Source organism: Anguilla anguilla, chromosome 19, assembly GCF_013347855.1.
Source record: "Anguilla anguilla isolate fAngAng1 chromosome 19, fAngAng1.pri, whole genome shotgun sequence".
Lineage (NCBI taxonomy): Eukaryota > Metazoa > Chordata > Actinopteri > Anguilliformes > Anguillidae > Anguilla > Anguilla anguilla.
Window position 1 is genome coordinate 16501189 of NC_049219.1, and position 24173 is coordinate 16525361.

The 24173-nt window shown below is 44.7% G+C and overlaps 1 protein-coding gene across 3 annotated transcripts in view; it reads left to right on the forward strand.

Annotated features, from left to right (window-relative positions):
* The window catches only part of LOC118219097, a 35425-nt gene that overhangs the window by 940 nt on the left and 10312 nt on the right, over positions 1–24173 (forward strand). The window contains exons 2-6 of one of the 3 annotated variants that reach the window (XM_035401979.1): positions 14218–14267; positions 14703–14786; positions 15544–15664; positions 15958–16054; positions 16823–16999. In XM_035401979.1, coding sequence (XP_035257870.1) covers positions 14708–14786; positions 15544–15664; positions 15958–16054; positions 16823–16999 — 474 coding nt within the window. In that variant the 5' untranslated portion in view covers positions 14218–14267; positions 14703–14707. Of the gene's footprint in view, positions 1–14217; positions 14268–14702; positions 14787–15543; positions 15665–15957; positions 16055–16819; positions 23986–24173 lie in introns of those variants that run through there. The other 2 variants (XM_035401977.1, XM_035401978.1) reach the window with 2 other exon arrangements.

The following is a 24173-nucleotide window of genomic DNA, read 5'->3' on the forward strand; positions in this document are numbered from 1 at the left end:
CAGGGGTTGTCAGGTTTGGGCCTGGGGGACCCCCGTGTGTATGCTAGTGTTTGTTATCGCTAATCATTTCCTTAATTAAGGTGGTTGATAACATGTGCTTGAGTTCTTTCATAGTTTTTCCTTAAACTTCTTAGCACAGTGCTGCTCATGTTTTTTAATTCTTCATTAGAAGAAAGAATATGACATGCCCTGGATGAGGGCATAATTTAAATAGCGCCACAATGGTGCATATCAAAGGAGCTTTGTTATATGTTGCCAATAGCATTGTAATCCATGTATCATAAAAGTGGGCATGCACTAATTGAAGTCCATGCACATGACGATAGATTTATAATCCAGTCTAATGTTGCTTTAAATGCATCACTCAAGTGAGGCTGACGTGCAGTGGGCAGTTGATTGAGACCTGCGTATTGCATCAGGTAACAAACGCTCTCTTACCGCTAGGTGGCAGATAAGTCTTTGAAATTAGCGATGCCTTGTAGTACAGCACTGTCAGATAACCTGGATGGAGACAAGAAATCTCAAAAGGTTTGTCACGTTTGTCCATTTGGGATTTTTTAAAAACCTATATTGTATATATGTAATCACGAATATCCTGTTTAATATCAATCACATACAAAGCATGATTCAAGTGTGCACTTCTACAGGCTGGGTATTGCTCAAAACAAACTGAAGCTGATCTTTAAAGCTCAAAGCTGTGAAGTCAGCACCATGCTGTGAGAGATCCCGAAGAAACTGGCGGTAATTGTGCTCGAAGCTGTCCGTGTCATCACTATTTTAGGAGCTCATTCTGCACCGCGCAGCCGCGCGCGGGGGCCGATTTCCAAAAGATCAGCCCGTATTCTGGGAAGCGCGCGTCCTGTAATTACATGCTAATTTTCCCGTTTCTGTGCCCGTGTGTCGCCGCGTGTCTGGTGATTGGCGTGCCCCGCGTCCTCCCTCTTACCATCTGGACGCGGCCATGCGCCTTTGCGCTTGAGCGTACAGCCCATCTCGCCCGCCGTCCGTCTGTCTCCACCGACGCGAGCTCGGCGGCGTCGAACCTCCGCTTATTTCCATCTCCCTCCCAATTTATCCCCGACTTGATCAGACAATTAGCTCAATAACCGCGCGCCAGTGGCCGCGCACGGACGATAATTGCTGCCACGGTCGGCTCTCATTTAAAAAAGTTAACAAGTGTATTATTAGACTAAATGGGTGGTTGGTTATTAATGCCGCTCAGTCATGTTAGGGGCGGGTGGAGGGGTGTACACTTCCCAGATTGTGAGACAGTACAGATCCCCCAGTCTACAGTGTAAGCGTAAGAGGAACTAAATGTAACCCTGTCGGTGTTGCCTGAGCAGTAGTGCGGGAGCTATGGCAAACAACATTGCGGGAGTAACCAGTATATATACGCCACGTCATTAAGGCGCTAATGAAAGTTAATGATGCTAATCTACACCCAAATATATACACAGCATGAATATATATATAGTACGCATAACATTAATAACAAGCCATTAAATATGATTAAGTATGTGGGTGAGGGTATAGTTTGGACAGTAGATTTTATCTTTACATGTTGGCAAATAAATGTTTTGCCCTCTGTTTATGTGAGGAAAATCATATTTGTGCGTATTTCTGTATTTATAATGCAGTTTGGTGATGCAGAACTGGTGTGTGGAGGGCTGCATGAGGCTAAACAGGCCCAGCAGGCCCGCCATTGCATGGGCTTTATTCCTCGTTTGATCCTGTTGCTGTTCTGTGGATTACTGATGATACACAGGAGATAAGACTGTGTGGGAAACTCAGGTTGGTTGGCTCCTTTACCTGGGATGTTGGAGGGCTTCTCGGCCGCGTGGCGTCTGTCAAGGCGAGGTCGGGCTGATAAGGTAATGGCTGTTGTCGCTGACATTATGCTGTCCCGTCGCGAACGGCAGCGCGAGCGCGTCATCGCACCTGCGGCTCCTGAATGTGAGCGAAACACCACCGCAGCAGCTGCTGCAGCAGCGTGTCCGAGTGACTGACAGGAGCCGGACCCACCTGTGGGTATCACTCTGCACGCTGCAAGCCACAGCAAACACACACACACACATCCAAGTGGATGAATGCACATAGAGACTTGTGCGCACACACTCATACATACACTTTCTAATGATGAAATTCTATTTCGTAGGGCTTTTTTACAGAGGCAGCGTAACAAAGGCGCCCTACTGTGGAAACTGAAAAAGCAAACTGGGCAAAAACCTGGGCTGCTTTAAGTGAAGCACATTTAATGTTACCTCAATTATAGTTTTATTACTTTTACCACCGTACAATGCAATTCAGGTTTATTGCAAGGTATAGTTCAGCACAGCAGCAGAAGTATTTTGCATAAAGCACTATAAATATTATTAATCTCTTTTTTGTCTATGCTTAGCTCCATATTCTGACTCCTATAATCCTATCAATTCAGACATGCTTTCCATATTTTTCTTTTAACCTCTGAGAAACGAAATATGGGACCCGGTGCATATTTAAAATATGCAGGCCCTGCTCTGTATCGGTCCGGTCCCACTTCTTCCAAATCAAGTTAATGCGGCATGCAAATGTGCGTAGCTCGAGTGTGCCGCCGCCGCGCGCTGCGAGCAATCCAGGGCCGTGGAGCCGCGAGGAATAACCCGATCCATCCCCCAGGATACACGCTACGCCGCACGAGACAAATCGTCCAAATGAACCACGACTGATGGAATAAATAAAAAGGAGCAACGGTTTCACCGGGCACGCCGCCGCCAAGAGTGAATCGGGGAGAACGGGCAGGCCGCTCAAAACGCTGCTAAATGAAAATGTCAAGCAACTGAATTTACGATTTGCTCGTGGAATAGAGTAAAAAGGTTGCGAGTCCCGCGAGCTGATTCATACGAGGTCCTTATAAATACCGCCCTTTGCTTCTGTGCTTCCCGTTCGTAATTAAAATAGATGAATTGCGTGTAATTGCCGAATGGGATTCTGATTTGCTGTCCGGGGCGGAAGTTCAAATCCTTAAATCAAACTGCAGGCCCGAATGAGTTACAAATAATTCCAGTTTAATATACTTATATTTCTGCTAAACATAGAGAGCAGAAATAGTAGTACATTAGACTGGAAATAACTGTGGATCTGTCCAGAGCTTCAGACAGAACATCAAACTGCGCCCCTCACTGAAATGACAAGCTGGCACATCGTTGGAGTTTGGACTTGTTCCCTTGTTTACGGTGGCTTTGAGTTGGATCTTTCTGCTACACCTCTGCCAAACCCCAAGTCAAATCTTAAATTAAAAGATTGATTTTTGGCGCAAACAACCATCTGTATGGATACCTTTTCCCTGACTTGATCAATTAGCATATGCTCCATTCATTCACAGAGAATTCATTCCAATTAATATCAAGGAGGGCATGAATATGAAATTGTTAATTATGTACCTAATCATTGCCTCAATCAGAACCCCCCTCATCGGTAAGTCATTGGCATTTTAATCACAAACGCGGCTCTCATCAGCGTAACATCAATCACCATTGTAACGACGAGGGCTGTTGTCAAATTATCCTGCCGACTGACTAAACGAGTGTGGGCACGGCTGCATTTGGCCTCAGCTTTAGCTTCGAAATGCGCTTTGCATATTTTTCTGCATATTGGAGTGACTCAGTGGATAAAGTCAAATCGTCTATTGTTGGGGGGGTTTACACGCACTTCGCGTGGGAGGGGTGGTTTTTAAATGACTATAAGCGTTTCCCTGACTGTAAGTACCCCGGCAATGTTTATTGGATGGAGATACTCTCTCTGTATGCCTAGACGTACATTCGCATTATGCTCAGAGAGTGACATGACATATTCCAATGAATTCAGAGCCATTATAAGGTATGTACAACTTATATTACATACACAATTAACATAATTACCGGAGGGCTGCACCTCATTAGAACCTCCAAAGGTCAGAATTCGGGGGAAAGAAGAAGAAAATAGTTGTTTTGCAACTCGTTGCACAAACTATGTGGACTAACAGGAAGAAAAGACAGCACACTTGTGCGCACACTGGCTGGATGTGAAGGGACTAGATCAGTGAGCTGGGGGGTCTGGGGGGGGGGCTGGGATTTATCCTCTCCCCCCCCCCGTCCCCCCAAAGGGCAGAGCATAAATAAATATATATTTCCAATGCGGATAATTAGCTGAGCATCTGCTCCTGTCCTGTGTCTCCCCCTTCAGTTCTGTGCTGATGAAGCGTGATTGCATTACAGATTAAATATGATTATATTCCAGATGAGATATGATTAGGGAATGGTGTTTACCTTGTGTCCTTGCCCCCAAACCTCCACTCCCCTGGGGAGGGGGCTGAGCATAAATCCCTGGTGCAGTTATGGCAACATTCACCGCACACACACACACACTTCTGTAAAACTATCTGTTAAAAGAAACTGTGATGACAGAATTCCAGCAGTTGGTGTTGTTGAAAGAGGTTTTCTCCAGCTTGATGTAGCACGTGCTGTTTGAGTCTGAAAAGTACACAGAATGGCTGAATAAGGAAATAAAATAAATGTGAGAAGAAAAAAAAAAAAGGCTGCTTTTTAAAAATGGACACTGTCCACGGTGCTGCAGTGCATGGTGTTGCTGTCGGAGGCGGTCTGCAGTCAGATGGCTTTGGGGTATGTGAGGTGTCCGCTGCTGTGTAAAGGTATAGGGGATGGTGGGTGAGGTCTGGTTTACTGATGCTGGCAGTGACTGGAGGCAGCATTGAGACTTCTCTGCTCTGCTTACTGTTTGTTACTGGAACGGGAAGAATGAATGATTCTGGGTTTGTTGCGTAACATAAATGACGAGAACAGGCCATTCAGCCCAATGATGATGCAAGGCTATCCTGTACATAGTTATTCTTGAGCGTGTGTATGCGCACACGCATGCATGTTTACACATACGTTTTAAGTGAATTGAAACACCTGATCCAGTGGTGCAAAGGCACATTTCAGTAATTGAATGATTAATGGAAAATATTAGGGAGCAGATTTAATTGTAGAAAAATGGCTTATAATGAGTCCTTCATTGTTCTTCTTCATGAGTCCTTTATTATCCTGCTTGCCACGGCTAAGCTGGCTCAGGCATAGTCCATCAAAATGGCTGATGGGTTTGTGATTGAGGTGTGATTGGTGAGTTTTATCAGTGTGCGTGTGTGTGTGAGAGCGAGCATGTGAGCGCGTGTGTGTGTGTGTGTGTGTGTGTGTGTGTGAGTGCGTGAGATCCCTTCTCTCTCTGCTTTCTTCTTGTCTGAATAAAGTAAAAAGAAAAAGAAGATGAATTGAAAGGAGGGCAGCTCTTTCTAAACGGGCGCTGTCCATGAGGCTGTGGCTGCACTCAGAAAGCCTTCGGCCTGGAGGCAAACCGTCTCTATCAGAGGTGTCACCTGCTGCAGAATACAGCCACTGACAGAGCAGCAGAGAAGAGCACAGTGCTCCTATTCAGCAGTGCTCAGTCGGCCTTGGAAGACTGAACACGTTTGTTCTGTGTGTGGCGTCCTCTCGTGGTGGCGTTGTTAATAAGGCTGGTTTCAAAAGGTGCAGACTTGGACTCGGGGCAGAGCTGAGCCCTCCGGCAGGGTGTAATGCGTCTGACAGAAGCCATGTTCGAGGAGGGCTTTAGGGGAGAACGTAACTGCAGAGTGGTTTCCCATTACAGACGGTGCACTGCAGAGTGGGGCTGCTGGGGCTGTCCCCCCCACAGGGCCTGTTTAAAAACAGACAATGTGCAGAGGACGTCTCTGACTGTGATTACAGCGGAGCGAGAAATATAATCACTTCATCTCCGTCTTCAGATCACCAATGTGTCTCATCAAATTCCTCTTGCCAGAGGAAATTTTTTAGAAAGCGTGTGTGAACCCATCCTGGGGACACAAGCCGAGCTGTCTTCACACACACACACACACACACACGCTTCTGATAACTTAGCAGGGCGGGCTTCGCACGTTTCTGTCTGTGCGGGAAAAAAACAGCAGCTTTATATCATTCTGCTTTCTCACCTGCAAAATGAAAGAATCCCAGGCAGCTTGTGCCGTCTACAGGTAACCTAAGCGACGAGTCTTTTAGCATTACGGTGGATTGTGTTACACCAATGGAGAGTGTCAGTACTTCAGCTTATTAACAAAAAAGGAAATGGAAGAAGTCTGACAGACCCGGGCTGTGTGATGACCTCATAAAACTGTCGTACAGGCCGTAGAGGCATAGAATAATCTCTCTGTGTTACCAATTATACGGCCTGAAGCTCTTTAACCCTTTAAGGTGAACAAGAATATGTGATTAGAGTGTTCTTACCTGAACATGGTGCTGGGGCAGTAAGGGGGCCGGGGGGGCTGGGGCATTAAGGAGGGCATAGGTGGGGGTTGGGGGTGTGTGTGTGTGTGTGTGTGTGTGTGGGGGGGGGGTGGGGGAGGGGAGAGATACAGGACTGAGGGATGAGGGAACACTCACATTAACAGGTGCTCTTACAGTCAGGGGCTGTGTTTTGTAGTTGGACCTGTTGCGGTCTGCTGAATCATTTTGAATGTGGCCAGCTTGCGTGTGTGAGCGCGTGTGTGTTGGGCCTCGCGCGTGTGTCAGAGACACTGGCTTTATATCCAGAGCAATGAGTCACAGCAGCCCAGCGCTGCTCCTGTCAGTCTCTCTCTCTCTCTCTCTCTCTCTCTCTCTCTCTCTTTTCAGTGGACGAGCGTCCCTCCAGCTTAGCCTCCCGAATGAATAATAAACGCACTCAATTACTTCTCTTTTAGGACTCTGCCTCTCCCGTTAACACAAGTTTAAAACCTTCATAAAAGGCCTAGCAGCATGGAGTGGCTCAAGGCCTTCCTTTCTTGGTGTAATTGTTTGTGGCCTTCTTGTGGTGGGAAGGGATTGTGGTGATAGAGAGAGGGCTTTTTTCACTGTTTGAGAAGAGGAGCTCTGCACTATGCGTTCAGTCCCATTCCTCGCCTGGTCGCGACTGGCCTGTGACCTTATCTGATGCTGTAATGCGTATATTAGCCCCGCCCCTTTTCCGTCTTTCTGCGTCGCTATTGGCTGAATGCTGCGTGGTGTGCGCAGACCCGACCGGTTCCCGGTCGGCCTGCGGGTCTCGTCGAAGTTTAAAAAACAAAAAATGGCTGAAAGGAAACGACATCACACGCCAGAGAGGTCTCAGGAGCACGGGTTTCAGGAACAGAGACGGTCACTAATGCCCATTAGCGGCTGGGCCTGTCCGTATGGCGGGGGCCATTTTGGGTCCATCTGTGGGACAGTAGCACTGAGCCCTGATAGGCCTCCAGAGCCGTGCTCTGATGCCCCCCCCATCTGGTTGACTGAACCCCCCCCCCCTCCCAACACCAAAAACAACATTAAAGACATGGAAGGATGTTAGAAAGTTGTGAAGATTTTCCTTAGCAGATTTGGGCTGAGCACCACTTTGAAAGGAGCGGGAAAACTTTTCTCAAGACGTCCAGATGCCTCAGAGCGCCAGCCAAGGGGTCCTCAGGCTTCATGCTGGAAATGGGGTGTTTGGGATGGGCCTCAGGTGCCTGGGAGGAGGGAGGGAGGGAGAGAAGGAGGGAGGAGGAGGACGAAGGGAGAATTTTCTCCATTTGGCTGCATCATGCTGAAAACATTTTCCGAGTGTCACGCCAGTGTTGCAGAAACGTTATTGCCTCTCTGCATGGTACCAGACATGTTGTGGCATTCGGTGTGTATTATAATGGCTGCTGTCAGATAATTGATGGATTGTAGTCTCTGGAGATATGTGATTTTGAGGGTTCTGTGTAGTCGGACCATGTCATTGGAGCATGGTTCCCGGGGGGGGGGGTTCAAAGCGGGTCAGTGCTCTTTGCGTTCTGCTTTTCAGATTTCCACGGCTTCTGTTCTTTCACATGAATGATTCATTACGAATGCAGAGGTCTCGAAAAATAGTTTCCATTGGTGCAGAAGATTGATTGATATGCGGTTCGCAGATGTGAGCTGAAGGTCGTGGTGTTGGAGGTCGTGGTGTGTGTAATGCGTGTGTGTGAGAGTTGCAGGTCTTGATGCATGTGTAAGCTGAAGGTCGTGGTGCGTGTGTGAGCTGAAGGTCGTGGTGTGTGTGTGGAATTTTCTCGGGGGGAAAACGCAGCTTTCTGAAAGCCAGCTAATGCCAAACCTCGCTCTGCAGTCCCATGACATTCCCAATGGACATAAAAACACAACAAAGACTCTTTTCCAACAATTTTATCTATCTGTTGGATACATTACAGCTTACAGTGACAATAATTCTAAGATTCAGTTCACGTTTCTTCAGCGTTAAGAGCACTTGCCAATTTGCAAAACTTGTCCCCTGATAGCCTATTAAAATAAAAGATAAGAAGAGCAAACAAGTATTCTGTGAAGTCAGTAACATTAATTTACCATCAACAGTGTGAGTCCAAGTTGAATAAAATGTACTTTGTTAGAGTTGCCTTGACTCTGAACATTTTTTTCTGTGTAGTGACGGTAATATCACAATGTACATATGTGTGGTTTTATTTCCCCTCTGCAGCTGAAATTTCACACAGAAAACGGTCTCTGTGAGAAGACTAGTGACTCAACGTGCGTGTTTTCAGTTAGCGGTCTATATGTGGTGTACTGCACTGATAGCGGCTTCTCGTTTTGCCCTTTACCCACTATACTAAATAAACCTGTCCATCAACGACCGGGGGAGGAGCGTTTTTCTTATTCTTCCTTTGATATAATGTTCATTCAAAGCAGAATTCACCATAGAAGAAGTAGTGATGATAAAACATATGCTAGTATTTTTTTCCCCCTGTTATGCTCATGTTTGAACCCGCAAGAAATACTCTTGGCGTCAGGACTGGCTAAAATGGATATTAATTGCAGAACATATGCTGGCTGCAGTAATGAAATAAGAAATAAGGGTTGGGGGGGAAAAAAGAAAGTGTAATGAAGTTCATTGTGTGATGATGAGGAGAGCAGAATTGGCTGTGGAGGGATGATTGCCTCGCAAGGCCAAAGCGTGCTCTGGTGTGGCAGATAGGGGAGACCGTGTTAACGCCCTGCCGGAGGAGCACGCCAGCGTGGCGACCGGGTTAACGCCCCGCTGGAGGAGCACGCCAGCGTGGCGACCGGGTTAACGCCCCGCTGGAGGAGCACGCCAGCGTGGCGACCGGGTTAACGCCCCGCTGGAGGAGCACGCCAGCGTGGCGACCGGGTTAACGCCCCGCTGGAGGAGCACGCCAGCGTGGCGACCGGGTTAACGCCCCGCTGGAGGAGCACGCCAGCGTGGCGACCGGGTTAACGCCCCGCTGGAGGAGCACGCCAGCGTGGCGACCGGGTTAACGCCCCGCCGGAGGAGCACGCCGGAGGAGCACGCCAGCGCGGAGACAGAAATTAGCCGTAGCGCATGCGCTGGTGCGTGAGAGAGGCTGTGCGCGTTCTGGGCTTCTGCCTGCTAAACGCACCCAACTCCCTGCGAAAAGCAGCCTGGGCCCCTGCGTGCGGTTCAGTACCTCACGCTATACACTCCACTCTCATGGACTTTAGTGGTATTTCTGTTGCTTTTTTAAAATTATGAAATGGCACATGTTACATATATATATATATATATATATTAAAAAAGGGCCAAAAATATGAAATATTCATAGACATGAATTAATCAGGAGGCAGTTCAAATCCTCACGTTAAAATAAAAATAAAAAAAATAAAAAATAAAATAAAAAGAAGAGTCATTTCTGTTTCTTTTCTGTCTGTGTTGAACTGGCACTTGAGCTCTGGAAGGGTGATGGACCTTGTAGTCCATCGTGAAGGGTGATGGACTACAGGGGAGGTGGCAACAGCGATGATTAGAGTTGTTGAAGGGTGGGTGTGGGAGACAGGAAGGGATTACATTTCCCCCCAACAATAACAAATGGCTTTGTATTTTGTGATGTGATTCAGACCCGGAGGAAGGAGAAATGTGTGTTTAAACGCAGAGCCTCAGCCAGTCTGGGCTGTGATAAACACATCGGTCACCGTGGCCTGGGTGACGGGCCTTCACGGTAACGAGCGCACACTGGCACTCCAGCGTCTCCCGCTCTGTCCTCTCTGAGGTCACACAGGACCCCAAACAAACTGTGTGTGATTAAGCGCCGATAGACCTCCTCATTAATATCAGTATAAATATAACCTGGGTTATTAACATGAAAAATGATTACCGACAAAGAGGCCTGATCGGGTAACCTGTTCTGCACTCTCTCTCTCTCTCTCTCTCTCTCTCTCTCTCTCTCTCTCTCTCACACACACACTCTCTTTCTCTCTCTCTCTCTCTCTCTCTCTCTCTCTCTCTCTCACACACACACTCTCTTTCTCTCTCTCTCTCTCTCTCTCTCACACACACTCTCTTTCTCTCTCTCTCTCTCTCTCTCACACACACACACACTCTCTCTCTCTCTCTCTCTCTCTCTCTCACACACACACTCTCTTTCTCTCTCTCTCTCTCTCTCTCACACACACACGCACTCTCTCTCTCTCTTTCTCTCTCTCTCTCTCACACACACACACACACTCTCTCTCTCTCTCTCTCTCTCTCTCACACACACACTCTCTTTCTCTCTCTCACACACACTCTCTTTCTCTCTCTCTCTCTCACACACACACACTCTCTCTCTCTCTCTCACACACTCTCTCTCTCACACACACACACACACACTCTCTCTCTCTCTCTCTCTCACACACTTTGAACGACTATGCTCGACTATAATTGCAAATGAATTGCAAATCACTACTTTTTCTTTGAAAGCTTTGCAGAAAAAAAATTAGCAGCAGAGTTATCATTTTGCGCAAACGCCCATGAGGACTTGCCTGTAAGGTAAAGCTGGGATTGAGTCTCGGGCACCGAATTCCCCCAGGTGTCCAGAAACCAGGAAGCACATGCGCTTGGAAAACCCCGGAGCCAGTGCTCAGCTCTCTAATTCATTCCTCTAACTGAGGTAAGAAGGCAGTGCTTGGTTTGCGTTTTATGAGTCCACAGGTCGCAACCACCCAAGATGCCGCTCGACAGTTACAGACTGATCTGTGAATAGCCACGGTTTTATCAGCCTCCGACAGAGAGAACATCTCATCCACTTCCTGTTCCTGGAGCGCTAGGGGATACCTCACGCAGACCGGTAATTACAAAATGGGATTAATTATCAGGTGTAATTGAATGCAGGTGGCTGTAGGTACTTAGCCCTTCTCTATTGAGGCGCAGGCTCGTTATGATCCATCAGACTGCTCATTCCAGCTTAGATGGAACAAAAGCCAGGTGTAAATCTCATCTCAGGGCCCGGGCTGCAGAGCTTTTACTTTAGTAAAAGTTTAGTGTGGCACACGCTGGTCCTGGAGAGCCAATCACAGTGCAGGTGTTTGTTGTTACTCAGCCCTTAATCGATCAATTAAAGCAGCTGCTTTACACAGTCAACTCATCTCACCTGGGTTCATTGGTTTAATTAAACTGAGTGACGATTTTAAGGCAGAAGCTATAATAAAGCTCCAGCTCTCCTCCCTTCCTTGGCCAATGAGGCGCAGGGCCAGTTATGACATCACAGCTAGCAACGGAATTTTAAAATGATGACTGAACAGCCACTTCAGTCCTCACTCAGAGCACTTTGAGAGTTACTGTCATTGCTGGAACTCCCCCCTTGGATGTGAAAATCGCTGGGATTTAGGTTTTAACATATTGGGATGGGTCTGACCTTTGGCCAAGCGTCCAGTTGGAGTGCACGGGCCAGCCGGCCGGCCAGCTTCAGAAATGTTTGTGTTCCATTTGAGATTCCCTCCTCAATCCCTGAAAGACCTGGAGCTCACAGAGTAGCTTCAGGAATCAAACGAGAAACTGACAGCCTTCATTTCGCCCAAATGAATTGCAGATTTGATGAGTAGCGAGGGTTGGGGGGGTGGGGGGGCGGAGAGCCAATAGTCAGTGTTATTGAACAGCTTCGAAAGCGGGGGGGGGGGGGGGGGATCTGCATTATTGAATTTTATTTTGAAGTCCCACTGCCTCAGAAATTCGCTTTATGATCATATATTATCACGTTGTTAAAGTCCCTTGCAATGAACGCTCCCATAATTCATTTTTCATCACGCTAATGCAGTCGCGTAACGGCGTCTATCAGGATGACTTATGGATGAGATTAGCCCTCGGCAGCTGGAGGGTGAGGGAGTTTGGGTATCTTCTTAAGTTCCTGTTGATTTCGCAGCTCCGCTTGCCTGGAGATCGCCCGAGTCCTATTGATCTACGGAAAAAATTAAGATGCAGCCGTCGTTAAATTTGAGGAGAGAATTATTATTTTTAAAAATGTTATACGGAGATGAAATTTCTTCGAGAATGGCCCTGGTTCCTTTCCTCAAACATGTTGTAGGGAGATGAATCCTCGCATGTCGTTTGCAAAGCAACTTTTTGCGAGTTGCGAGCAGCTTTGAGTGCATTATAAGGGCGCAGGGGAGCAGTTTCCAAAATGGTGGATGTGCGCCTCCCCATGTGTTTAGAGAGGGGACACATGGAGGTGTTACACACTGAGGAAACATGAGTGGGATTTAAAGGGCGTAGTGCAGTTTTCACTGACAGTCAGTCTCCTCAAGTCCAACAGCTGTGCTCGTTAACATGTGGTGTGGACAAATAAATATCAATCAATCAAACTTTATTTATAAAGCACGTTTCCGACAGCGGATGCAACTCAATGTGCTGTGTGTGTCATAGTACCATATGCCAGTAATTTAACTCTGTAATTGAATGTGTGCTGAGTTTCAATATGAGGGGTTTTTCCACTGAAAATGTGCAGCCCATAAAGTGGTTCTAGGGCTGGGAAAAGTACAGGATTCTTTGGTTTGGATTTTTCATTTGTTTTATCTTCCTTATTTCATTTTTCAGTTTTACATGAGGTAAAATAAGATCCAGAAAGGAATACAAATCTGCATGTGGCCTTTTTAAACTTTATTGCAGTCATTGTTTTCTGGACTAGCCTTCGCTTGTGCCTGGACTCTACTGTGGTCTGGGGTTGAGAGTTGATTTTTATCATCTCATTTTATTCCACGTCTAGTATTTGCTTAAATGATAGACATTGATCAAATGCCTCAAAGAGAGCTGTGATATGAATAGTGTGCTCAAAGCAGTACTGTTCTTATGAGTGCACCACAGCACCACACCCTTTCTGGGAACAACCCACAGCCTGAACTTAAAATAACATGCTCTCTACATTACTCACATGCTCAATAAAAATTAAAATCTTAATTAAAAACATAAATACATTTATCTGCTTCATTTTTATGAGGGATGATCAGCAGGACCAGAAGTTTTATTTTCGAATGCATATTAGTTTGTGGCTTTTTTTATGAGCTGACCGCAAAGAAAGAGAGTGCATTTTATTTCAGTGGTGCTGGAAGACGAGAGAGGTCCTCTGATCTAATTCAATGCTAATATCCCCTGCGTTCCTTCATATTTTTTTCTCACCATTGCTTAAGTCTGGCAGATGCCAAAGTCTCCAATCACTCCAATCCTGAACGTGAAACTAAAAAAGTAATCATTTCTTCCACAGAGAATAGCACTACACTCTCGCAAAAACAAAAAGATAAAAAATAATAAGGGGTGAGTTTTTTTCCACTGAACGTAGGAGACAACCTCTTTTCCTTTTCTTTGTGTGAACAGCAGGTCTGCTTCTCATTAAAAGTGCATTGATGTAATGCCAAAAAGTGTGCTTACACAGGCTCGAGCTATGCGGACATAAATTCAGGACATAAATAATTTTTCATCCTGATTTTTTTTTGATCTGTCACAAAACTTTAGCGTGGGCGCTCTGCGCAGAGAACACAGGTCCCCATCCCGCCATCTTCCTCTCAGGAAAGAGGCAGAAAAAACTTGCAAGATGTTTGTGACTCATCAGATTAAATCGCCTGTTTTTATTTGAGTGCAGTGTGATCCCAGCAGTGATGGTCCTTGGTTTTTCAGTACTGAGGAGGAGATTGAGGGCTTCTGACTTTTAAAAAAAAACTTGTGAATAGAGACAAACTTGAGACCTGAGGAGGTCAAAAACTTTTGTTCAGAGCATGTGTGCCGAATTTTGCATATAAAGATATTATTTTAAAAACGCGCTCTTTAGAAATGTAGGATTATTTTTGTTTCTGTTTCACAGAAAGCAGTGCACAGGAAGCTTGTATCCGTTTGGGCGATCTTCTGATTTACTGATTTTATCTTGAGTTCTCTTCCTGGTTTCACTTCTGACTGCATCTACAGGCTTCTGCCTGCTGTACAGTTCTGTGGTGACACCCTTGCGTATACTTAAGGTAGGTTGCATATTTTTCTGTTTTACAACACAGTCAATGTAAAAATTAATATTTATTTTGTTACATGGAGTCATTTATGACATTCATTTCCATTAGCTTCTCCAAACAAAATGTTTATGCTAATCAAATGGTGTTGGAAAGGGGAAAATTTCATTGGAGATTTAATTTAGCAAATTTGCATGTCTATTGGATATTTGTTCTGCATTAGTCTTAAAACCATTTGTTACCAAAATTTTTATTTAAAAAATTGAGAAAACGTGTATAGCCTGTAATAAATGAACAATTTACTGATCTTAGACAGCCTATATTAATGAATTTATGAAATGCTGGTTTTAATAAATACTAATAATATTAGCAGCATGTTTTATTTTTTAGTACAGAACTCTATGATGAATAATAATAATAATAATAATAATAATAATAATGATGATATAGCTGAGATGGCTGGACAGAAGCAATGCTTCCAGCTGCCTGGGCTCCTGGTGTGGTGTTGTCTGTTGGGGATGTCCGTGGGCATCGGTAAGAACCTATTCCCTTTTGCATGCATTTCAAATGAAAATGAGTTCTATGGAATGGCGGAAGCAATGTAATGCTGATATAGAAACCTGTTTTGTCAATACACCTCCATTTCCAAATGGAACACACTGAGACATATTTAAATGCAAAATAAATAAAAGATATTGCCAAATTTTACAATATATGGACAAACGTATAAGTCATTTATGCTTTCAGATACAGCAATATATCATGCTATTGAAATGTATTTAAAATACCAAGAGAATCCTCTTTAAAATTAGATGCATTTTGTTTGCATTTGTGTGCACCATGTGACTTGTTAGTGTGGTGTTCCAATTACAATTTAACTATAATTTATCATTACAATTATGATCACAAAACAGAAACACACATCAGTCATGAACAGCATTTTCAAGCAAGCTCATTTAATTTTTCAATGACAATCTTTCATTTTTTTCATTGCGAACCCCAGTGTAAACTACATAGGGTAAGAGTTATTATACAGCTGGATAAATCAAAGATCATTAATCTGACATATGGCTTTCCAGCAATATTTATTTGTTGCACAAATGCTCACTGAGACATTTTATAATATTGAAAGTATGATTGCAATTCACTGTATAGAAACTATATAATGCTATATGGAAAGTACATAAAAGTGACATGTTCATAAAATTGCTGAAGGCCATTACTTTTGTCCAGCTATGATTATATTCCATTTGTGAAATATATTCTGCTGCCTCTCCTCTTTGATTGGCAGTCCTTGAAGAAGAGGACTGGGAGGATTTAAGAGAGGACCTGGCAACCCTGCATCGGCTGAAGGGTCTGACCGACAGAGTGACGTATCAGGGGTTCAGACAGCACCGATTGCATCAGTCCATGTAGGTGTGACCTCAGGAACGCCAATGATCTGTTAAATGCATTGTAGAAATAAAAGACATGACTTAATTAAAAAAACACTATTCTTTTACACTAAATCCAGAACTATCCATTTCATAAAAGAATGAGCACACAGCCAAACTGTCCTCTTGTATATTAACATAACATTAGGTGGTCATTATTTAATTAATTAAATACATAATAAATGTAAAACTCTTTGTACACACATGAAAGAATTCCTCCTTTTTTATTGTCTAACAATAATAACAGAAGACCTGTTTTTGTCTACTCTTAGAGAATCTGAGTATAAGTTGGTGAATCAGCCAATGGCTCTCATTGATGGCTTACAAAAATGTGAAGATTTTTCCCTTTGCGTCATGGAAGCCAAACCAGTAAGTAGATTACATATTTTAAAGTGTGGCATAGCCTGAAATTAGTGGGTTAAATTTTACAGTATCTTTTTTAAGTAACTTGATTTTTTTTTCGACTACATTTGCATCCTCCATTATAGAAGAATGAACAACACGCCACTATATCAATTTGACGGCTGCGGTTTACTAAACCAGATAAAACACTCTTAATTATAATAGGTCTCTGAAAAGGGTTAGATAATCATTTGCATTTGGCTTTTTTGGTTTCATTCTTTTTTCCCCATTTTTTTGAAGGTTTATTTAGAGGAAGATTACCCAAATTGACCTGCAAAGTTATCATAGCAAGATGAACACACATCAGAGCAACAAGAACAAAGCCAGCATAATAAAAATATTAATAATAATGCCTAGTAACATAGTAACCAAAACTGGGTCCAAAGTAAACATACAACTGCCATTGTTTTAGCAAACATAGTTCAGTTATCTTTACATGAAACACTGTCAGTGTTATGGTATGGTGTCATGTTAATATTTACCATACCATAGATATTAATTTATGTTTTACAGGCACTTTGTGTTATCAGTTATACACTTCTGTAGGATTTTCATGCTGTACTGGCTTAAGTGGAAAGTATTCAGACAGTAAATGTGTATCCTGTAAAAAAGCAAGCCATTCTAAATTATTCTCACAATCAAAGTTGGTTGACATTTTAACTTGCTAACTTTCCTCTGCTTTGTGATGGCCAAGATTCTAACTGTATTGATTGAGGCTCCTTGTCAATCTTGCAGGAATTAGAAGAGTTTCTGGCAGACCTCGAGAGGCAAAAGGTTCAAGATAAACTGCTGTCTGCAGAAGAGACCTTCCACTCTTATGACAAGAAGCTAATTCTCGTGATGGATGAGGATGAACAGACTCATCAGACAGCGAAACTGGAATATAGTATTGATCCACACTATTCAATGTTAGTAAGTGTTGCCTGTATTCACAATGACTCCTGCCTCCCAACTGTCAATCCTCTCACTGTGGTCAAAGTGTTTGGCTTTGGTGACACCTTCTCCCGTTACTCTGGATCATCCTTCGCTAAGTTAATGCTGAAGACCTCTTTGAGAGGAGTGGGCTATTTCTCCTTTGTCAATGCCAACAACTCTCTTTTCAACGTTTTTCAAAATGAATTTATTTGGGCCTTTAAGTCATATGGTCTGAATGTGGTGCTGGAGACCATAAAGCAGAATGAAGTCATCTATCAAACGCTGGACCATACACACTCGCTGGCTGAATACAAAGCACAGAAAAGACCGGTGGACCACTCCACCCGTTATGACGGACAGCACATTTTGATCATGGAGGATGACCCCGTCGTTCGGGAAGCCGCCACGATGCTATACGAGAAGCATCCGACCGTGTCGTCGGTGTACGTCCTGGAGAACCAAGAACCCAAGCTGATCAAAGGAGAGCCCTGGGCCCTGACAGAGGAGAGCAGGCTTGTGCTGGTGGGCCATGGCAGAAGAGATCCGGAGGGCACAATGAGGCTCGGTGGCTACCGTGCGGATGATGTGGCTCAGATCATTAGTAGCTCAAACAGGGTTGGAGATCAGATCAAAACCATAAGTGTGGTTGCCTGTGATGTTGGGTCAGATAAGGTCTTTGTTGACACGCTGCTCCAGGAGCTCCGTGCCGAATCTGTTGAGGCGGAACTTCACTTGAGAAGTGCTTTACTCCAAGTTAGCCACTCTGGGGAGAAGGTCACTGTGGAATTAACTCCTTCTGGGGTGGAGTACCGGCATAAGGATCTGAGCAAGAAAGTAGTCGCAGTGTTGGGAAGAGATGGTGAGACGGTCACCCGAGTGGACCTCAGCAGCAGAGGGGATAAGGTGTCTTTCAAGGAGAATAATATGTTGGGTAATAAAAATTACTGGGAGGGCTTTAAGAACGAGTGGCCAGAGGAGCCCAGGAGGTTTGTAGAACAACATGCGCGACAAGCTCACACCGATGACCTTGAGGCACTAGCTTGGGCCTTTTTTCATGATCTTAAGAGAAGTGACCTGCTTGAAACGAATATTGTTCATGCCAGCCATGAACAGTACGTTCTTTACAGTAGGGTGGTTAGGAACAAGGCCTGTTCATTGATTACAGACAACAATAAAATCCAAAATATTCTGGAAAAAAATTATGAAATAAGATCTGGCGATGATTTTCTAAAGCTAATCCATCACTATGCAAAAACTGGCTGTGACGAGCCCATGTATTTCAGTCTACATGACTGGATATATCAAGTAGATCACATGAATTTATACGTGTATCCAGTAGGAAAGAGGCTCAGGAATCAAGATGACAGTACAAAAATTAAAGAACTCATGGAGCAGGTTAAAATAGGCAGTTACAATGAAATCCATGAAGAAATGAAACGACTCGGAACAGAAGATTACGCCAGCTTTGCCTATGATACATTAAAGGGCACGTATAAAACGCGAAGTTATAGCTTTGATAAAGAGGTATGGTATGGCACATATCTTTTTGCATCTGTGTTTGCAGAGTCTGCCAGGAATTTCAGAACGTTACCTACTGTACTGATGGCTTTGGACATTTGCCACAGAGCAGAAGATAATAACGTCAAAGATGCTGCACGTAAATATCTGATTGAGGAGCACCCTATGGCGACAAAGAACAGTTGGGTTTCTCCCAACCGACGGGGGTTCTATGGAACAAGCTCTGAAGAGAATTCCAGCAAACTTGGAGGACCTCGTCCTCAGATGAAGGAGGCCCTGCAGAAAAGTCTTAAACTTGTCACGCAAAAAGAAGAAACGATCATCCAGGAATGGATGTCAGTCTTTCACATTGAAAACATAGAGGAATCCATTCCTGAATTACTGCGTTACCTCAATCACAATGACATTACACAAAATGAAAAATTAATAAAGGATTTTCATGCGTATAAAGAGCGTATTGCCATAGAACCCCCAGAAATGAATATACCAAACACTCTAGGAGGAAACCACGATGGATTTGTGACATCTCGAGATTCGCGAGCGGCTCTTGAAGTTGACCATTCCCTCAAAATGTCATCTTATTACTCTCGTTCCTCTGCTATTTTAGCTCAACAGATCCACAAGGAACTCCAGACGCGTTTTGGTGAAAGGGTGTCAGAATTTACTATCAAACCCGATAGCATCCATGTGGAGGATGGAAGATTTCACTGCGAGCTTGTGTCCAGAAAAGATCCTGCAGAGATCCTGAAGTGGCATACGGATCTGAGCCCAGCTTCGAAAGGTTACATGGACAAGCTTTCAGGCGGCCTCAAGGAAGTATATAATACGGAGATTCCTGGGGGTACTCATCCTCACCAGGTCTCTGTGCGTGTGGAGCAGGCAGCAAAAGCAATAGGGACCGTGGGACTCATAATGGGGTTTCAGGGAGCCGTTCATGCTTTTGAAGCAGGAGATAGATGGAATGGCACGATTGCTGCGTTGCAGACAACACATGGGATTACAGGAATGACTTTAGCTGCCATTGGGAAGAATGTGGACATAGCTTTAATGAAAAAACCTCTACGCTGGTTTATGAAGGGCACAATGAAGGTTATACCCATTGTCGGCATTGGATTTGGAATTTATAGCGTGGACCAAGACCTTAAAAGAGGGGATACTCTGGGATACATTGATGCAGCACTGGACCTTGCAGTAGTTGAGTTGGATGTTGTTGAAATGGCTGTACCAGAACTGGCACCAATTTTGATGAGAATTAACCTGGTCTTGAGTGCTGTGCGCATGGTAGATGACTACATATATGAGGGCATCCAGACAGAACTGAGTCGACTGCCGAAAAATGCAGGGTTTTTTGACAAACTGAGAGCTGGCATTGTTGGCTTTTCCAAAGGCTCGCTTAACTTTCTGCTTGATGTTGCCAGTATTTTCTACTCTTATCCCTATCGTGAGATTGAAAATGGCCGTCTGCTTGTGGAGCAAATATCTGACTATGGCAAGTATTACTCTATTAGGGAGGAAGGGAGAAGAAATTTGATAGATTTTACTGGGGGAGAATCGTCCTGGAATGGGGGAAACATTACATTTCGTCTTTCTGATTGGGGATACTCAAAATTCTGTATGGATAAATTTGTGTCAAGTGAGAAAAACTTTGGGAATAAGTGTTGGCCTATTCACACTGCTAACACTACGGACATAGTTGTAGGGATTGGAGAATCTCACCACCTCACACATCAAATCATAGGTGTAAAGGTACTTTGTTTTATAAAGGTTAGAAGTGTCAGTGTGATTTCTGGTTATGAGGCTGAGGCAAACACAAGGTTTGGAACCTATTATGGAAACAGTGACAGCAACCAGTTTTACACAGTTCAGAAAGCGGAAGACCAAAAAACAATAGATGTAATGCTGAGCTATTACTATGAGCTTTATGGGGAAAATGGAGATGATGTTTTCTTTTTAGGGCCACAAAGAAGTTATGTTGAGGGTCGTGCTGGGAAGGACACATACATCATTCCTGCCTATGGAGGAAATACTGTCATTAATAACTATGATCCTTACATGAGTACTGATTTGTTGATGCTCAGTGTCCGTTACAATCAGATTTCTGTTACCAAGTCAGAAGCAGATGTGACTTTGAAATATTGCAGTGACCACAACGTCAGGATTATGAACTGGTTCACTGGGGAAGAATATCGTCATTTGAACTTGATGTCAGCGGATGGAGTCCTTTTTGAAATTTCTCTCTCTCAGATCTCCTCGGTCCAGCTGATAGCACGTGGTGTGAACAAGTTGTCCGAAAAATCCGGACAGGTAGTAGACACTACAGACTCTCTTCTCTGGACTGTGACCAATATCCAGGGCTCTCCTTACGATGATGTCCTCATTGGGAATGAGCAAAACAACTTGATAGATGGGGGAGGGGGCACTGACCATATGGTGGGTGGGTTGGGAGAAGACATTTATGTCATTAAGAGGCAAAACAGTGCAGGTGTCAGTGTGAGAATTGATAATAATTCCACTGACAGTAAAGTAGATCTGCTGTTGGTGGAGGCCAAGCTCCATGACTTCAAAGCCCGAGTGGATGGAAATGATCTCATCATGACCCCTTTCGCTGGCTCTACATCTGCCGTGATTCTGCTGAACTGGTTCCTTTCGGAGAACCACAGGCACCTCCTGGTTGTCACTGAGGACTTCATCTCATTCACCGCCGCGGATGACCCCATGGACTGCCAGCAGGTGGCGTCTGGGCAGTTCCAGAGCAGCTGCCTGATCAGTCAGAGCGTTGATTACACTACCGCTAAAGCCGGACAGCGGATAGACCTGGAGGAAGACAAGGCTCTGCGCAGCGTCTCGGAGGTGCGTGGCTCTAACTTCAGCGACGTCATCCGTGGAAATGCAAAACACAACATGATCGTGCCGGGTCAAGGGACTGATTTCATGCAGGGCAAGGGAGGAGAGGACTGGTATGTTGTGTCTCCTGGACAGGGCACTAAAACCATTAACAACCACTCGCCAGACATGGCCACTGATATCCTTCTGTTAAAGGCACGTTACAGCTACGTCAGTGCTCAGTGTGATGGACTGGATGCTGTTCTCTACATAAACAACAGAAAGGAAGTTATCCTGGAGGGGTGGTTTCAGAATAAGCAGTCGCAGCACCTTCAGGTCCAGACAGATGACGGATATGTTTTCAGACTGGAATCAAATGTCAGCAGCTGTGATTTTCTCCGGAAATATCCTGTGTCTGTAGACTTTCGAAAGAGGACCACAGGCCAAACCATGCTAATGGACAATGACGAATTCTCCTCGGTGGTGGAAATGTATGGCTCTTCCGGGTTTGATGTCATGATTGGGAATGACCAAGACAACATGTTGGACCCCTACACTGGGGGGGCAAGGATGGAAGGTGGGAAAGGGAAAGACACTTATGTCATCAAACCGGGAAACGACACAAAGCTAGAAATCAATAACTGTGCCGAGGATGAGAGTGTGGATGTGGTGATGTTTGAGGCCAGTTTCCAATTGGATAACTTCACAGTCAAGTCTGAGCACCAGGCTGTGCTAGTCAGTGCGAGAGCGGGGGGACAGAAAATGCAGGTGCGTCTGCTTCATTATGCTACAGGAAAACAGTGCCAGCACCTCCGTTTTCAGACCACAGATGGGGTTCATTTCCTGGTCAATGTTCCTGAAGGCAACGAGTCTCGGTCCGCTCCAGAACCAAGGATTGTGGCCTTCAAAATTGGCCTGAATGACTGCCAGAGAGAGAGCCACACGGACCTGGACAGCGTGTCTCTTTTCTCTCAGATTGGTGTTGTGCACGGCTGTCCCTATTTCCCCAATCACATCCAGGGGAACCGACTCGAGAACGCCCTCTTCGGGGGCATAGGAAACGACACCATGGATGGCGGCAGTGGAGATGACACCTTGATGGGGGGCAAGGGGGACGATATCCTTCTGGGGGAGACGGGCGATGACACACTCTACGGTGAAGAGGGGGATGACTACTTGCTCGGGGGAGCGGGCCGCGATGTCTTCATTCCTGGCCCAGGGAAGGACATGTTGGATGGGGGCCCGGGGAGAGACACTGTGCTGTACCAGGGGGACCACGAGACGGGCCAGGGAGTGTATGTCAATCTTCTGACTGGGGAGGGCCAACAGGCGGACGCGGACGGTGACGTTCTGAAGGACGTGGAGAACGTCATTGGCACTATTTACCCAGACATCCTGGTCTCTGGGTACGAACCTGCTTTCCTCAAGGGCTCAGATGGAAATGACATCCTGGTGTCATTGGCAGGAGGGGATTACCTGATTGGAGGAAATGGGAATGACATGTACCTTTTAGCATCCTACACTGGCTCACTGGTCATTGATAACTGTGCCGAGGACAATGCCACCGATGTCCTATACCTCCACCACTTGACCGACAGCTCAATCGGCTGTTCCTATCTCTCAGGGAGTCTCTCGCTCTCCACCTATGGTCCCAGTTACTCTCTGTTGGAGGTGGAGCTACGAGGCTGGACGGTCGACGAACCAAACTGTCGGCACCTGCTGGTCGTCCTCAACAACAGCACTATGGTCTCGGTGGAAGATCTTGTTAAGCAGTGCGAGTTGCGGCGCATGTTAACGATCCTGACGTGCAGTACCGGCATGGCGGTCATCACACTGCTGGCGGTTGGAATCCCGCTACTGATGTGCAGGCAACGTCGGAGAGCCGAGAGGAAAGAGCGCGACGTTGCGTCCGCCGAGGCCGAGGGCTTAGCAGGAACAGAAACGGGAACGGAAACGGAAACACGCAGGAACGAGAGAGAAGAGGAGGTCACGCTTCAGGACCCTGAGCCTAGCCAATAGCACTCTTCATTATCGGTCCATGTTCATTCTTCACTGTTTATGCTAACACTTTTTATTTTGTGTTTCATTGCGTTATGCAATTAAAAAAAATTTTTTTTTGAAATTTTTGATTCCTAATACATACATGCAGTGCCACAACAATGGCAAGATGAGTATGTTAGATTGAACATTGACTTTGATACAGTATTATATTAAGTTTCGTAAATGTGTTAACTCATAAAGTCATATGTTGTGGATTCAGGTTTAATCAGGACTGTTCTGTACTTTAATTTTTTATGGATTATTAATATTTTTTACGGCACATTTTACATTTATGCCACTAGTTTATTTTATCAGCTTTTGGCCATTACATAAGTCCATATAGAAAATGTACTATTTATAACATGAATTTTAATAGTTTGGCAGATGCTTTTAACTGAAAGGGGAGCACGCAGTGACATATGCATGCTTTTTCAGTTGAAATCCATGGAAATCAAGCTATCAACAAATACATCTCATTTTATTTGTGCTGAGAAGAATGTTTAATTTCATTTTTTTATTCAGTAGGCAAATTGCTTTGATGATAATGATATTTTGTCATTATATTCATACAATTCTAAGTGTAAATAAAAGAATAAAATGAATCTGATTCAGAAAAATACATCTTGCCACAACATCAAACAGTCTCTCCTGGTCATGTCTGCTTATAGAGTAGAGGCCGAAACTCTGGGGATTTTCAAGACTAGGCTTGAAAATGTGTTATATACTGTCTTGTCTGTAAGTAATCAGAGCAGTAATTTAGTCAGGAAAATGGTGAATGGCCTGTTCTCAT